Genomic DNA, 17,236 nt, shown 5'->3' with positions numbered 1-17,236 from the left:
AAGCGGCTCCGGCGTCACCAATTGCCCCAGAGCTAACCTGGTTCCACAGGCGCACGCCGGTGTTGCTGCGACGCACGAGCCATCGGTTCCACACCCGGCCACCCCTCGCATGATCATCTAGTGGACCAGGCCTACACGTGCCGTGCTTGCGCAGCATGGCTCTCCAGGAGCCACTCGAAACTGCTCAACCTCGGCCAGTGTAGCTCACGCTACAAAAGCCGGTAAATTGGCCGAACTGGCTGTAGACTGATTGTAGTGGCGAAATGTATGCTACAAAGGCATCGCCCCACGGTACCTTATGGACAATCGTATTGCGGCTGCTGAAAACGAGGAAACCTGCGAGCGTGGGGGGTAAGCAAGGGTCTGCATGCGTGCCAGGTTGGTCTCGACAGCACGCGCCGTGCCTCCAGAGTGCGCAGCGACGGTTTTCGCCATGCCCTCGAGTGGTCCGGAATATTGTGTACCCGCCTGTACGTTTTCATAACGTCGCTATGGATGGAGCACAATTTAATGTGCAATGTTGTTTTGTAGATACTATGGAATCTGTTTGGATTGACTTGATGGGCATGTTTTGCATGTTCTAGTATTAAAATCCCAACTAAAAATTAGTATTGTTATAACATTCTAAAATGTCTTTACATTCTCATCTAGAAGAAAGTTCTTACAGACATTTGTATTGTTTAAATTTTTCGTAGACAAAAGAAACAAACAAACAAACAAACAAACAAACAAAAAGGCAATGAATTTTATATCTCTTGACATCTGCCACAGTATATCTACTGGTTAAGTACCCAATGGGATTCATTTTTTCACAGTAGTGCAGACTTTCCCACCACGCCACAACTAATATTTGAAATTTTTACATTTAGAATGGAAATATTTAAAACAGAATAATATAATAACAGACAATAATAAAACAGAACTAATATTTAAGAAAAGTGCACTTTCTATGAGTAAAGCGACGCCTAAAGCCAAACCCAGCCCACAAGAGCCCCAAGTGCATACTTGTTGTTAGTTGCAGGGGTGCCTGGCCCTGTGCTTCGCCATAGCGGTTCCTTGCAACACACAGGTAGCTGCCTTGGTTCTGTTCATCAACGTTGAGCAAGTTCAGCACACCGCCCACCTAGGAAATGGAAAGCACAATAACATTATAGTGAACTACATTTTGAAAGTTTGCATCTTGTATGCTCTGACAAAACCACCGGGCCTTACATGTACGGCTTGTGTCAGTAGAATGCTGCACATTTATTTAAAACTAGAGGTGCTTTGATGTGCAAAAATATGTATTGCCTCCACTTCCGCAAAAACGCACAGCCAGGGCAATAAATGACGCGCGGATCTTGCTCACTGCAGCAGGGAAAGCCTACATAAACCACCGTATCATCACTAGAGCAACAGACAGCTGCATACCAGCTGTGCAAAGAAGAATACACACAAGAGAATGGCAGGGAGCACAAGCGAGCATGGTTGACTTCTTTAATGACCATACTTTTGGGCCCACTGTTTTAAATTTTGTTGCACCAGTTTAGTTTATTAAAGCATAGTAAATATTAATATCTTTTCTGCCCCATACATTTGAAGAAAAACAAAAAAAAAGGTTTGCGCAGCATATGATCACACCCAAAAAGCTGTAGTCATGGCACGTATGCCTAGATAAGCAGTGCAAGACAGGATTCACTCCTGGGGCGGTATTCTCGACTTTTGTCCCTTTTGTGTCCCTTTCAAAAGTGTCCCTTTTGGCGAGCCCTGATTGGCTAAAAGCAAACAACCGGAAGTGACGTAACGCAAGCGCAACAAACCTACTGTTAACGATTACTGCTTAACCGGAAGTACGTCACGATGAAAGGTACGCAAAAGGGACGTTTTCAAAAGGGACAGTTACGAGAATACCGCCCCTGGTCAAAGGTGAAGCCATTCAAAACAGAAGCAAGTGTGGGACAATGTCATCATCATCATCATCATCATCATCATCATCATCAGCAGCAGCAGCAGCAGCAGCAGCAGCAGCACCACCACCACCACCACCACCACCGCCACCACCACCCCTGTGTGCACTGAAGGACGAAGGAGGCCTCTTCCATGTTCCTCAAACTGCTCCTGCCTCGCAATGCGGTGCCTTAGTCCATTTCTTGCCTCCAAATTTTCTGATTTTCATCCCTACACCCAGTTAATGATTTTCCTCTACGTCTGTAGTCCTGTATTTTGCTACCCCGATGGTCCACCAGTTGTCAGTTCTCTGCGTTACATGTCCAGATCAAGTACAATACTTATTCTGAGCACTGGTTGTACACCTTTTTATATGCGCCCTTCAATGCAGCACAGATCGGGCCCATCTTGGAGAGGCCGCCTCTTAAAGCAGCAGCTATACTGACCTGGTTTGCGTTGTCAGGCATAGCGCCGCCCGAGAAGGTCCACGTGACATTGGGAGTGGGCCGTCCTGAGGCTCGGCAATCAAAGCGCACCGTCTCGCCTCTTCGGACTTCGGCACTCGGAGGGTGGATGGTGAGGTGAGGACCCTCCCCCGCACCTGAGTCATCTTCAGAAACAATGGAGGCCATTGTTTCTTTTTGCGTCGAGGTTAGTAAGAGAAAAGAAAGGTTAGAAGGAGGTCCTCATTAATACCCGGTGGTAGCCAGCAAAGGTCGATAGCCCTAGCTTGGACCACCTTTGTCTTTTTTGTAGCCCCTATACCACACATCTAAATACGCGTGCTTAGCCCAGACAAACCACACAAGCTTGCAGATACGTTTGTTGCAACTAATCTGTTACAAAGTAGGGCTACAATATGAGACTTGAGTAGCTTCAGTGCCACAAAGATTCAAAATTTTACAAATTTATCACCATTATACCAATGGCTTGATATAAAACTACGTACAAATATGCTAATTTATCTAACAAAGCTGCGTGCCTGTTTGCTATGTTGTCGTAGAGTAGCAAGTGACGGGGTAGTTTAAGTATCGCCATTTGGGTTGGACGCAGCAGAAGGTGAACAATGGCGTCTTTAGGTTGCCAGGATTTGTGAGGAACTAGACGCAAGTAAATGACAGATAGGCTAAACTTAGTTTACTTTCGGTCATATACACAGCAGCTGTATTCGTTAGTGCATCCAATGACAAAGTTGTAATTTTCCGGTTTTACGTGCCAGAGCTATACCTGGGCCATGAGCCATAGTTTGTGGACTGCCATGTTCACAGCTTGCCACCAAACCTGCATGCTGGATTGGCTGTTTGGTTGCAGAGAAATCTCAATTTTTGCTTCGTTTTGAGTCCCCAAACTGATATGGTATAGCTAGCCGACATCTTCGTTTGAGTTTACCTACACAAACACAGCATGAAGGATCACTGAATTAAACTATTCTCACTAGTTACTTCATACCAGCAGTCACTGCCTTAGCCTGCACATCTCTGTGCCTGTGAAAGCTACCATCAGTGATGGTAGATTTCTAGCGTCTTTTTTAGCGTCTAGAAAACATTTCTAGCGTCTTTTTGCATCTTTGTGATTAAATATGCGCCCTACAGAGTTCAACTCGCATATTCCATGTGCTACATTCTGGAGGGAAGTATGCAAGTTAGAGAGCATAGACACAGCACAGTGTCTAACCACTCCCTGCTTTGTGTTTTTGCAGTTTTCTCTCAAAGTTGCCAGTAAAATTAACTTTTTCAGTGACCTAAAAGTTAAGGGACCAAGTATGAAACTAGTTTTTCAGACACTATAAGGCCATAATAAGAAACCAAAATCTGCTAGCCAAGTCACAGACGATAGGGCGGGATCCAAACCCATTCTTTTGGGTTTATTTAGGTTCAGTAAGGTTTTCCTTTTTTCTTGATCCCATATCTTTGTGAGGAAACTGCTCTATATATGCATTATATAATGTAGTTTATTAAGCCTGCCTAAACAGACTACTTAAAAGTGCACACAAAGGTGCTTAAAGGTGCACACAAGTGAAGAATGAAAAGAGAGAAAGAGAGACACAGAAAAGTCAAACAGTTATTTGAATTTTTTAAAAACAACATGCAACAAGTGAATGACGTTTCACAAGTGGTTCGAGGCAAAGGTTTAAAGACTGCATTTCTGCCACCACCTTACCTCCTTTCACAAACAGCACGGTCCTGATGTTGTCAGTGCCCATTGAGTTTGATGCTGTGCAGAAGTACTCTCCTTCATCGGACTTGCGTGCCGCCGGAATTCGGAAAACTCCGTCAATAAAGGTGGCCTCTGGATTGACAATTGCATTGTTGCGTCCCGACGACCACTGGACAGTGGGCTGTGGGGAGCCATCGGCCAAGCAACGGAACACCACTGGTTGTCCAACATTGACTTCCTGGAAGTGGGGCTCAATTCGGGCCCGCGGGGCAGATTTTTTGTCAACTCCTGGATTTTTAAAAAAAGGGAGAGTGCAAAACCCCAATTAGATGTCTGTTCTTGTGAAAGAACAGCGAGACGACACTTCGGAAGTTAGAGGAATTCTCATGTCTGTTTCAGACCATGTCATAATGCCATACAGCCATACCCACCAGGGGTGCTCCCACAAGAATCTTGGAAAATTCCCCCTACCAAGCCTACAGTGCATACAGTTTTCCTTCCTACCCATCCACCTCATATTGCTACCATGTATCTCCCTAAGACGGGTCATCCTAAAGGGGTCGTGAAGAGAAAATGCATTTGCCTTTGCTAAATTTTGTCTGCTTGAACATAAATCCCAAATATTTTCACAATTCATTGCTTTTGGAATTTAGGAGACACCTTTGAAATTCTCTTTTTGAGGCGCATCGCAAGCGACCATGCGCGCATCATCAGGCAGCTGCGCAACTAGCAGTGACGTCACAGAAAGAACACTCGAGAGTGTTGTGCTCTTTGTGTATATTTTTCTGTACAGCTGCAAACCTGATATTTTAAAAATAATGCATCCTTTATTTGTTGCCATGTACAGTTTTCTATCGACGCGACTATTGTCGCGACCGTTTCAGTTGTCTGGCAACCATTATAGCAAAAATCAGACCTACTGGCTGTTTGTACGGTTTGTAGCCAGTTTCCTTGCTGAAGTTCATGTTTTGCTGAATTCTCTTCGGCATCTTGCCTTTTTTGTATCAAATGGCACAACACCGCTCAAGTGCAAAAAAAAAAAGGTGCCCCGTGTGCAATTCGGAATTGTAGCCGCTGGGCAAGCCCAACGTTACGGCCAGCCTGCATTGAAGTCTGACATTTTATCCACTACACTATAGACGAGAGAAGCACGTGCGTGGCAGAAAACTGCTTCGCATTTGTACCCCAGCACTCCAGTGTGTTTTAATAAATTCTAATCAACCAATAGCTTTTACTGCCAACTTATTGTTGAATACTTCTGCAGTAAGCCAAAGGAGAGCATATCCAATCGACGAAACAACGTTAACAGCATTGTTTATTGGAGGAAACAGAAAAGCAATCGAACTGCGTAATGGTGGGACTCGGTGACTCGGCGCTGTGTCACTGCTCCTTGCCAGCTATTTTTTGCGCTTGATGACGAAGTGACAGGTTGGTTTTAAGTTTTGACCACTCGAAGTTCCTTCGATAAATGCTTTTGTGTAGTAAATCCGCATTTTAAGCTTTTGGTCATTTATCTCGTCAAATCAGAAGTTTTGCATGAGTCAGTAGACTCATGCAAAACAGCCTAAACAGTTTACAAATACCCAGTTTACTTTAGCCGTGGTTACTTCTGCCTGCACCGCTCGCCCGCACTGTTGACTGAAAGTTTGACCATGTTGATCAGTCATATCAGAGATCAGACATCTCCCATTCAGTTGCAGGGAGAGTCTCATCATTGCGCCAATGTTGTAGCTTTATTTAACCCTTTGCGAGCCCGCTCTATGCCGACATGTTGTGCATGCAGACAAAAGAGAACTGTGATCGGCTTCTTACCAAGCCGTTACTGCACGAGTTGAGGAGGGGAGCCTTGGTGAAACCGTAACTGCATTTTTTTCCCTATTTGCCAATATCGGGCAAGGAAACGGGTATGCATTGTTTGTTTATCAAGGTTTCACAGTTATAAGTACCCACAAAACACTTTTTTTTTTAAATCTCTTCATGACTCTTAACCTGCCACTGCATACAGCGTTTTGCGAAATGTGCCACCTTGATGTTTAAATTGGGCAGCACACTCAAAACAAATAGTAAAAATTATTTCATTAGAAAGCGGCGAAAAGAATACTGACCATCAATCAGCAGAACTGCCCTGTCCTGGGCTACACTAGATACATCCGAGCCAGTGCAGACGTACGTTCCATTGTCTTCAACACGGACGTCTGGTACCGTCAAAATTCCACTGGCCTCAGTCGCTCTCAGTGGCAAGCTGCCAGATTCCTTGGTCCACACCACAGAGAAGGGGGCCTGGAAAAAGGTTTAGCGCAACAGTCCCGACTGAAAAAGGCACACAGGGCTGACCCATCCTCGTGCATAGCACTGTGCTTCTGATGCAGCAGTGTCTACTCGAAAGGTGTGAGGTACTCGCTGTCCAGAAGCCAAGAGAGTGCTAGCATTTAAAGTTGAACGCAGCCTGTCAGTCAAACCTGTCTGTCACTCACGTGAATTTGATGGCCCGGGTTATTTTTGCATTAAAAGATGAAACCCGCTGCAATTCTTTACGTTCCGATGTGCCCTGACCGAACCTAAATTGCAGTGGCCCAATCCAGCATGGTGAACAATGACAGAACCAGCAAGTGCAGGTACAAAGTAAAAGAAATGCTTGCCTTTGACTGTGAGTATCCCGTGCAGCGCATGGTCACAGTCGAGCCCACCGGCACCCTCTGAACTCGAGGTTCTTCAACACGGACCCTCATGGATTGTCCATTGCCGCCTAAAATGACAGACATCATAAGGAATTGCACGCCACCAAGTTGTGCCTGAGCTGAGCCGACAAAAACATGGAGGCTGTCAAAACAGTTGCTTTTGTTGACTTAAACACCTTTGGGTATCTGCAAGAGCAAATGCTAGAGCCTTTTCGGGACTCTTCACTCAGCAAAGAAGTAAATGAATTTGTACGTGCTCACTTTGAGCAATTCACAAGAAGCACTCGTACAGATAAATTTCAACGAGAAAATTTTACCTCTGCTTTTGAGCAAGAATCGCTCCACCCAGTGGTTAACAGGGCATCAATAGAGGCTAGTTGGTGTTGCATAGCTGGAGTGGAAAGAGCCAAAACTCAGAACAGCAGCAACAAGTTTAAGCGCTTTCCACTCCAGCTATCCACCCTGTGGTAAGGGTAAGAGCTGATAAGTGCCACATTATTTCTCATTTCGGTGCTAGTGTTGACTGATTTCGCAACTGGTGAACAAGATATGAATGATGTTCAAGTTTGGGGCAGGAGGGCTTTACAAAAGCTGTTACCCAAATAAAATCCCTGGGGACTTCAAGGATGTTTAACCAATGCTTATAAAGCTAACTACTCAGTTTGAGAGCAATGCATTGAAGAAGCATACACAATAACTTTTTGTATAGTAGAAATTTTCTCTGAAAGGGTGTTCTATATGCATAACAAGTTCCTGCTATACATTGCTACTTCCTCCCAGTTCAGTCAAATATGCCTAGAAAAGTTATCGGAAGCCCTTGCTTTGCAAGTACGCAAGGCTTCAATGAGAGCATTTAAGGAATGATTTCTCTATGGCACAACATCAATATTAGTATCAGCAGAAGGGGATAGCTGGTTGCCAAGAAAACACAAAATTTGCAAGCATGTTAGTGAAGCTCATAGCTCGGGTATTTCATCATTGCAGCTGTGTGCCAAGAAAAAGAATCAATTATTCAACATTCAAAGTTACTTGAAGTTGTATAAATATGCCATAAGTACACTCAGTGGGAATGTATGTGATGGATTTGGGTTTTGTAGTTCCCTATAATGAGACCAGATGTATTTTTCAACCCGAGAAAAAAGCATATATGTATACTTATAAAAAAAAACTTGCCAAATATTCATGCCTGATGCAAAATAAACAGCATGTGAAATTCATATGTACAAACAGGTACATGTGATGCAGCGTATAAAAGAAAGGAATATGTTTCATCAAAGGTAAACAAAACATGGATTCATGTATATAAGTGAATCTGTCCTATGTAGAGGTACCCGACCGCTAGGGTGTTCGGTTAAGACAGTCTTTTTCAATTAAAGAACCGGCATGAGGCTTTCAATTGCTGCCACAAAGCCATTTAAGAAAGAATTCCTTCAAATTCATCAAGCTTAGTTGCAATTACCCTTGAAACCTGCCCATGCAAGTGTGCTTCTCATTAACTGAGCCACATTTCCCTGGAAAGGATTTGGTGGTAATGTGTTGAGCTTTTCCTTTCGTCAGTGTTAGAGCCACACCTGTTTAGGCAACAAACCAATCAGTGTTAAGTTAACATTTCCTCATGCTTTTACGAGAAGAGATAACATTTGGAAAACGCAGTACAATTGCGCCTCGCAGTAGTCCCAGTGCATGATCTTGGTGCGATGACATGTCGTTCCACAAGCGCAAAACTTTTTATGGTCACAGTGTGCGAGGCACATGCAATATCTTACAAGTAAAAATGAGCTGTGGATATCAACCAGGGCATGTATGCAAACAGCGAGTTGGTGGTGATATACGGGACACGCCAGGCTACTGAAATAATATTCATGCAGAATCAATGCAGCCTGAGACAGCTCGAAAAATCCCAGAGCTGAGTTAACTCCCATAAGTTTCTTTGCTAGTACTTGCACACATTTGTTTCAACAAAGGAAACAAAAAGTCTACCTGTGGAATCTATCGATTTCAGTAAATCTGACAAAAGTAATAAATTCTTAGATATTGGAAACTTCAGAAAAGCCCACAGCTATCTGTTTCTCAGGTTGCTGATAACAAAGTGAACCCTCCTAAAAGTTTAAACTAACTGCATGAGGCACAAGGTAGAATACATGACAACTGTGACCAACCATACCCATGAACTGCATAGTCATCCACCAATCACACGCATGAAACACGCCACCAGTACATAACGGAGAAACCCAGGATCAATGTGCTCCTCTGTGTGTGGCAATGAAGGCCTGTGCAACCAGAATGCTACCTTTGTGATGTTCAGATTGCGGGAACTGGAATGCGACAATGGAAGTGATGTCAACGGGGACTGTCAGTGTGAGCTCGCACATTCAGGAACGTGCATGCTGATTAATGGTATTGGTAACACCACGAAACATGCACCATGAAACAATGAGCCCTGCGTGAGAAGATTGGCACCCCTTTGCATCAACTGCAGTCCCCACCCATTGTGAATATCTAACATTTATGATTTTCTCTGCAGAACAACACTTAAGCCATTACATGTGCTGGTCACTAACAGCACTGCACTCAGAACTACCAAATGAGCGTGCCACTCCACTCCTTCCCCGCAGGTTCATTATTTCACCCAAACGGGAGTAGAACGGTCGGAGGTACGGATGGGGAGTTGCCTTGCCAAGAGTGTAGCTCAAAACAGTGTTTGTCAGTTGACCGATCCCAACCAAGATAGCAGTAATGGAACACCACGAACAGACGAAACCTCTCTATGGTGAAGACGACGAGACTGTGCCCTTGGCCACACAGCTGGGAAGAGTGTTCAGCTCTACGACACCACATCGAGCAGAGCAGCGGGAGAAGACCACAACGAAGAGAAGGCAGGGAAAGAAGAAGAGAAGGAGGTGACGGAGCGGTGCACAGCCAAGGGGCTATTACCCGGCACACGGATGAACGCCACCTCTTGGAACGAGCGTGTGGGCCACACAGCTCTGCACGTGTAAGTTCCAGCGTGCTCGCTCCTCAGTGACGGCACAGACAGCCTGCTTATCTCTCCGGACACCGATTCGATGGTCCAGTCAGATGACACCATGTTGAGAGGGGCATCTCCGTGGATCCAATCGAACCGCACGGGCAGGGGAGGCCCCGACACAGCGCACGTCAAGCTGACGGATGTGCCCAGAGCGGCCTCCACGGTCTTGGGAGTTATCGCAACCGTCTGGAGTGGTGGCGTAGTGCCTGGTGCGGTGCGAGTGATTGCGATGAGGGGTGACAAAGTGCAACTGTGCGCAATGATGAGAGAGAGGCAGCAGTGCTCGCAAAGCCTAGAAGCACACAAAAGATCATATCATCGTGATATGACCGAATGAACTGTCTGGTTAGTCACTTAAAAACATACAGCACAACTTCGCAAAGGCTAAGCCAAGCCCTGCGTACATGTTGGTTCTAGACGTAGAACCTCATAGGTGGTAGTTCTTATTTTTTTACATTTATCAGTTCTTTAGGTTTGCAGCCAAGCATGATTGGCTGGGAAACGTGTCTTAAACTAAAAGTATTAAAATACACTGCTAATCACCTCCTGTTGGTTCACAACGGCCACCAAGCTGGAGAGGGTTGCCGCTGTAACCGGGAGCACATCTGAAAAAGTGAGCGTTTAAGATACCATAAGTGCTACAAAAATAAAAAATATGCCTCCTGCATCAAAATATCACAGATTGTTAGAAACGTTGCAAACAGCCAATTAAAAGAAAGTCTTGGTGTGAAGTTCTCGCACTGTAATGTGAGAACTGTCCAAATACAGGTAAGACAAAGCACATACTGTTCACAGTTGCGTCCAGTATAGCCAGCTGGGCAAGCGTTGCAGGTTGGTTTGTTGTCAGTGTCTAAGAAACAAGTTGGAGAGAACCTGGGAAAGAAGTCAAATAGGAAAACATGGCTTGATTTTCCCCTCGCAACAGTATACAAAGAACGTTCTGAATGGCTGTGTAAGTTGACTCTCCGAGAGGAACTACAAAATGACACTTGGTTTTATGGCTTCTGTTACAGAGGAATAGGAACTAACGGAGAAGACCTAACTCAAGAAGTTCAGGAAGGGCCAGTTATTCAAATATTCAACACCAAAAGAGGAATATCAGTTGTGTAAGCAGAGGGGTGTTTAGAAAATCCGAACCCCACTTTTTTCCAATCCCAATAATGACGTTATTTGATCAGTGACCCCCCCCCCCCCTTCCTCCTTGCCAAATCTTGCACTCACAAGGAAAGGTGGTTGAATGGGGGTTAAACCTCTAAAATACCGTCGGCCTACATCCCTGGAGGAACAGAGTTGGGAGAAATGCGGTGCCGCGTTAGCAAGTCCGACTATGGCCAGTCTGAAAAGATAGTCCAAGCCTAGCCAAGTGATCAACACTAGTGATTGGGCTCCCTTTCTCCACCAGTATATGCAAAAATGCAAGGTAAGACAGCGGGGCTCACTGGTTGGATGGCATGGTGTGAGGGCATGGACACGGCTTGCAGTCATCTGGTGTGCCCCTCGTTGCGTCACCGTAGAATCCATCAGCACACCTCTGGCAGTAGTCTCCGACAGTGTTGTGCCTGCACCTCTGTGGGGGCGAAACGTGAACGCGTCAACTGCAGTGCATGAAGCAAGGAGTGTGCCCCTTGGCGGATTGGTTTCTTCAACAGTAGCTGCTCTGCACTCACCACGCAGTTGCCGGACGCCGCATCACAGGATTCCGAGTGGCCATTGCAGCGGCAGCGCGTGCACCTTCCAAGGCCTGGTCCACTGACGTCCCGGATGTATCCCGGCGCACATTCCTTCATTTTTGGAACAACGGCAGTGAGAAACAAAAATCAACTTCAACACAATGTCTCCGAAAAAACAATGCTTTTAGTGCCACAGTGTGACCAACATTGTATGTCTAGCAGCAACTAAGCTTTCTGCTTTGGTTTTTGTGGTCACATCAAAAGAGCAAGTATAAAAAAAAAGTTACATGCACAAAGATAAACTTCTGGAGGCCCCCCAAAATGAAACAAAGCGAATAGTGCTAAGCTACTGTACCATAAAATGCTTGCACAACAGGGCAAAAATAACTGTCCACTCTCATGTAATGAATTGAAATTTAAAATTAAGTGCCCACTTGCTGACTCACTACATGTCTAAGTGAAATAGTCGATTGCCAAGCACCAACTGATTTGGCATCAAAATATAAGGCAGATGGTCAAAACCAAGCTCAAAATGGCCTCCTCTAGACCAGTTACTCAACCCGTGCTGCACAAGAGCACTGTAAGTGATCTCATGAGAATTTGTGAGCTCACAAGAGGCATTTTATGTGAGCTCACGAAAGGCACTCTATGTGAACTCGTAATTTGCGAGCTCACAAACTCAGAAGAGGAATCTCATACGACTCCATGAGAATTTGTGAGCTCACAGGGAGCACTTTATGTGAGCCCATGAGAATGGCGTGCTTGAAACTCCGGTCAGCCGGCCAGCGGGCTCACCTCGCACGAGAGGCCGCTGTAGCCCGGCGGGCAGATGCACTGCTCCACCTCTACGGCCAGGGCATGGCCCGCGGAGCGCAGGGGCACGGCCGTGGAGAGGGAGACGTCGCTCAGGCTGGAGCTGCGCATGCGCGAGTTGAACGAGGCCCGGATCAGCAGCACCTCCACGTTGGCCAGCACCCGCATGATGTCCTCCCGGGTGGCCACTGTCGGTCCCCGAGAGTCCACCCGCTGCCACTTGGCCTGGGGAAACGGAGCCACAACGGAGTTCAGAGAGCCACAAGTTTGTTACACGCACTGCCAGGAAGTACCTATGCGGACTTCACATTATGGACACCTTTGACAGCCGAGGCCCCTGGGCTATCACAAGACCTCGCAAAAACTGATGCTTGGTGTCGGGCTAGTTGGTGGAACATCTTTTGAAACGTGCACGACAAAGGGTATCTTTTTTGCGTTCGTTTTAGTGAACAGTACCCAACGCAACCCTTTCAAAAGGCAAAAAGTGGTCTTTTAAAAAGCAACGGTTATTTTCCGTCCCTGGTAGCGGCTGAGACATCCAAGCACACAAGGGAAGGAAAAAAAGAGGCCCACTTAACATTAAACCTTCCCATCAGGTCTGCTTGAGTTAAAAAAAAATAAAACCCCAGCCAGTATAAAATAGACTAGCCCAGTGACTGATGAGACGTGATGCAACTCCAACTCACCTCTCTCAGTAAGATTTCGAAGGTCCTTGTCTCAGAGGGTGGGAGAGGAGGAATGTTTACGTAGAATATGGTAACGCCGTTTCCCTGAATGAAAGGAAAAGAGGGGGGGTGTTGAAAACTGAAGAGGATCCTGAAAACAAATGGCTGAGCCTGACACACATGGGAAGACAACTTACGGTAATCTGAACGTCAGCATCGCTGTAGGTTTCTCCATCAGAGTCGGCAGTGAATCGCTGAGTATAGCGAAGCAAGCCTCCGTACGATGTAAGCTGAAATGCGGACAAGAAAAAAAAAAAAAAAAAGGGAAAACTCATACAGTCTGAATTTTCTTACAGTTGAACCCCTTTATAAGAAACACGTACCGGAAAGCAGTTTCTGTCTCTTATATGAGATGTCTCTTATAAGCAGGGAACCATGTTTTCACTTAATAATCAGACCCTAGTTCAATGTGGGCTTCGTATGACTAAAATAAGCTCAAAAGAATGCTACAGCATGTTGCGAAAGAATCATTCTAAGTTATGTTTGGCCCCCAGAATTTATGAAACAGTTCTGAATCTTTGTTTGCTTCACGACTGTATTTACACTGCTTTTTACAATCGATTCTACAAACTTTCTTTTCTTTCACTGTTTGTGAAAGATGAATCGTAGATGTTGAGTTCACAAGCCTGATGAATAGCCAGAGCGCACAGCTTCTTCCGCTGTGTGCTCAGGCTATTCATTACGCTTGCAGGACTCAACATCTGCGATGCTTTTTGATGGGGAGCTACGCGAGTGGGAGAGCCCGCATGTGCGGTTGCACTCCAATGGATGGCACTAAGCTTCAACCACTTCTGTAAGTTCATTCCCATTGGCAGGGCTTCTCATCGTCATTTCATAGCTGACTGAACCACTGTGAGTTTGCTGAAGTTATAATAAATAGCGACTGCAGGTGTCTATCGTCCACCTGTGTTTCCACAATGGAAGCAACTGCAATTAGTGACTGGTGGCACTGCATCTGAAGTTAAAATGTCTGTTATAAGAGAGATTAAAGTTCGAGGATGACTTGTCCCTTATAACCAACTGCCTTCTACATCCAATGTCTGTTATAAAAGAGGTCAATTTAATGGGAAAGGTAGGGCAGCCAACCATGTGGGTGAATAGTGTCTCTTATACCCATTTGCCTCTTACATCCATGTCTCTTATAACGAGGCTCAACACTTGTACCTTGGCTCATCTTTTCCAGTAGCATCAACAGGCTGGGTTACCTTGTTTCCTAAGAACTGTGCTGGAAGCGACCAAAACAGCGTCTCCTTTTCGGCGGGATCACGAGGGAATGACGAGTAGCTGACTTCGTTGTTTGATGGGTTGACGACAATGGTCTCCGTGACAATGTTGGAATGGTATCGGTTAGACAGCTGAAAGTTGTGAGCATATGGGTCCCTCAAGTCCTGCAGGAGCATCTTCACCTGTCGGCAGGAAAGGACAAGGGACGCCTTAACTTTTCTCTTGAAGGAGGCGAACACAAGACCAAGCGAAACTCTAGGAAAATCGCACTTTGGAATTTTCCAGCATGTTTTATATCCCTTTCACTTCCAAATGAGTCATCTACTAAATGAGTTCTTTCAATGGATGATTTCAGCTCCAGTTTTATCAGGTTCGAGAAGCCTAAGACAAACATAGCAATAGAGTGGTTAGCTTTAGGGATGGGCGAATATTTGGTATTGTCGAATATTCGATCGAATAGCTCTATTCGTTATTCGCTTCGATCCGAATGCAGGTATTCGATATTTTCGAACTATTCGATGCTCCCGAATAGGCGGCTAAAAGCCAAACTTTTCGGTAAAGCTTTCCGAGAGTTACCCCAGGCTTGGCTCAAGACCCACCGACGCGGACATTTCTATTATCAGTGCTGGCACTGCCGAGTTGCTGCCTTGCCTAGAGGTTCGACGAAGCTCTCGGCCGCCAGCACACTTTAGGTTAAAAAAAAAAAAAGGCGGCACTGAAACGACACCGCTCCGAACATAGCGGCACCAAGCCAGCAGACTTGTACAGGCCGCCATTTTGAATAGGCATGCCGCCACTTTGAATAGGCTCGCACAGCGCGGCAGTACGCCACTAATGCCGCACTAAGCAAGCCTATTCAAAATGGCGGCCAGCCACTTGCGCTTTGCTTGGCTACGGCCGAGGATACAATGCTTCTTTTTTTAGCGGAGCTTCTAGGCGGCGCTTAACTCTGCGAGTTTCTAGGCGGCGCTTAAACTTGTGAATGAGCAGCCGGCGGAAACTGCTGCACCTAGAGCATGTGGCGCAACAGGCATTTCTTCATGAAAACTTGTGAATACAGCAAAGGAAAGCTGTGTGTAAGATTTTGCAATAAATGTTCAACTGGTAATAGTTTTACACAATGCTGTGCCTACGTGAGTTCTAATTATTAGAAAAAATTGTGTACATTAGTCAGGTCACAAGTTGCTCATTTGTCTTTGTGATTTGCAATGTGTACTATTCGAACTATTCGATTCGAAATTATTCGACCAAATCACTATTCGCTTCGAATTCGCTTCGAACCTCAAAATCTATATTCGCCCATCCCTAGTTAGCTTGAAATTTGAAACTATGTAAGAGTGAAAACAAGGCATAACACTCACTTCTACTTTCAAAAAAAAGAAAAAGAGTATAGAGCTTGTTTTCTCAGTGTATCATACTTTGATTCTAGTGTTGATTCTAGCCCTAAACAATTGTTGGTTCAGGCGCCGTAAACAATTCTAGGTGCCCTAAATTGTAGGCACCCTAAACAATTGTAGGCGACATTCAATTGTTGGTTTTATCAATCCAACAAGGCTTTATTAACAACACTTTATCAATATCAGGAGGTGACTGTGGGGAATGTGACAAAAATATTTTTGTGCAGGCCATTATAACAAGCAAAGCTAACTTTTTTTTTAAACTGCTAAGAGCGCCTGATCAAGGCTTCATGATTAGAGATAGAACGGAATCCATCCGCTTTCCCCCCATGTGTCACAAGATAAAGCTTCAGGCAAAGAGAAGGAGGCATGTACGCTTCGATGTACGGACACTTAGGCACTGCTCTAGGTACGCCAACCAAGCAGCCAATGTACGTTGACAAAACAACCAAAGCCATCGTGGAGGAGTCTCAATTCACCAAAGACCTTTGAAGGAACCCAAGCGCAAGAGTCCAATCCGAGATTTACTTGCAGTCCCCTTCCTGAGATGGTCCCTCACCTCGGTCCTGTAGTAAGAGCTGCTGCTGCACTGCTCGGTGACCCCGAAGCAGAAGCAGCGAGAGCAGCCCTCTGGGTTGGACGCTTCCAGGTTGAAGTGGCCGTCCTTGCAGCGGTTGCAGTTCTTCCCTTGCACATTGCTCTGCAACCAGATACAAAAGGGCTTCCGTTTTGTGTTTTCTTGAAGGGGCGAATAAGCACCGTCAGTGGATGTGAAGAAGAAACAAGACAAGAAAACGAAAAGCGAACGGGGAGCTTGTATCACCTTGCACGGGCAATTGTCCCTGGCGTCGCACTCCTGTCTCATGCTGCCTCTGTTATCGCACCTACAGGAAGGCACTGCAAATAGAGACAAAAGGAATGCTGGTTTCACCCTTCGCACTCAAGTTTCGAAGGGGACAAAAGTTTATAAAAAGTTGCGTGTTTTAGAGAAAAAAAACGTTGCGTTAAGTTGTACGCTGTGACAAACCGCACAGCCACGAAAGACCTCAGAAAAACTGCGTAATGGTGGTGGTGGTGGGGGGGGGGGGGGGGGGGGGGGTTCAGAGCTAGAGTAACTACGAAATACAATGTGGCACAGAAGTTTTTGGCAATCCCGGACTTCATGGGAATGAAACTGTTTGCACATAAATAAAGTGGCATTTACGAATCAGCCTAAAACAAGTTATTGCAAATTGTCCGAAAACCAATTGCACGTTTGCCGTGGTGCACTAATCTGAGCCTATGCCACATTCAAACTAACTAGATCACAATGAAATGTGCCACACATTAAGTGTGAGTGCTTACCCAGAACAGCCTCGCAATCGCTGGGAGTGCCACCAGAGGCGTCTCCAATAAAACCAGGTAGGCATTCTCCACAGTATTCACCCTGAGTATTGTGTTGGCAGTTCTGCAGGGAAGAGAAGAGCCATACAAAGAATTAGGAACAGAGCATCACCAAGAACAAGGAAAGTACCAAGCACTAACATAAATCCTGCATGCCACAGTTTTCTTAGCAACAGAGTAAAAAGAAGAACGACCTCTCACAGACTATTGCAAAACACATTCATCAACCTATAAA

At 45.5% G+C, this 17,236-nt stretch overlaps 1 protein-coding gene across 1 annotated transcript in view; it reads right to left on the bottom strand.

Annotated features, from left to right (window-relative positions):
- Positions 1-17,236, bottom strand: part of LOC144144629 (basement membrane-specific heparan sulfate proteoglycan core protein-like) — a gene marked incomplete in the record, with an annotated part of 339,390 nt that overhangs the window by 45,150 nt on the left and 277,004 nt on the right. Inside the window, 16 exon segments of the mRNA XM_077676148.1 lie at positions 1,006-1,123; positions 2,373-2,536; positions 4,087-4,371; positions 6,189-6,363; positions 6,723-6,829; positions 10,333-10,394; positions 10,576-10,662; positions 11,229-11,356; positions 11,457-11,570; positions 12,255-12,497; positions 12,959-13,042; positions 13,135-13,227; positions 14,203-14,403; positions 16,178-16,318; positions 16,442-16,515; positions 16,963-17,065. Coding sequence (XP_077532274.1) covers positions 1,006-1,123; positions 2,373-2,536; positions 4,087-4,371; positions 6,189-6,363; positions 6,723-6,829; positions 10,333-10,394; positions 10,576-10,662; positions 11,229-11,356; positions 11,457-11,570; positions 12,255-12,497; positions 12,959-13,042; positions 13,135-13,227; positions 14,203-14,403; positions 16,178-16,318; positions 16,442-16,515; positions 16,963-17,065 — 2,179 coding nt within the window.

This window comes from Haemaphysalis longicornis, unplaced genomic scaffold (assembly GCF_048455015.1).
Source record: "Haemaphysalis longicornis isolate Haplotype H1 unplaced genomic scaffold, Haemaphysalis longicornis Haplotype H1 scaffold_7, whole genome shotgun sequence".
Classification (NCBI taxonomy): Eukaryota; Metazoa; Arthropoda; class Arachnida; order Ixodida; family Ixodidae; genus Haemaphysalis; species Haemaphysalis longicornis.
The sequence above is the reverse complement of the archived record's forward strand: the minus strand, read 5'-3'. Positions and strand labels throughout refer to the sequence as shown.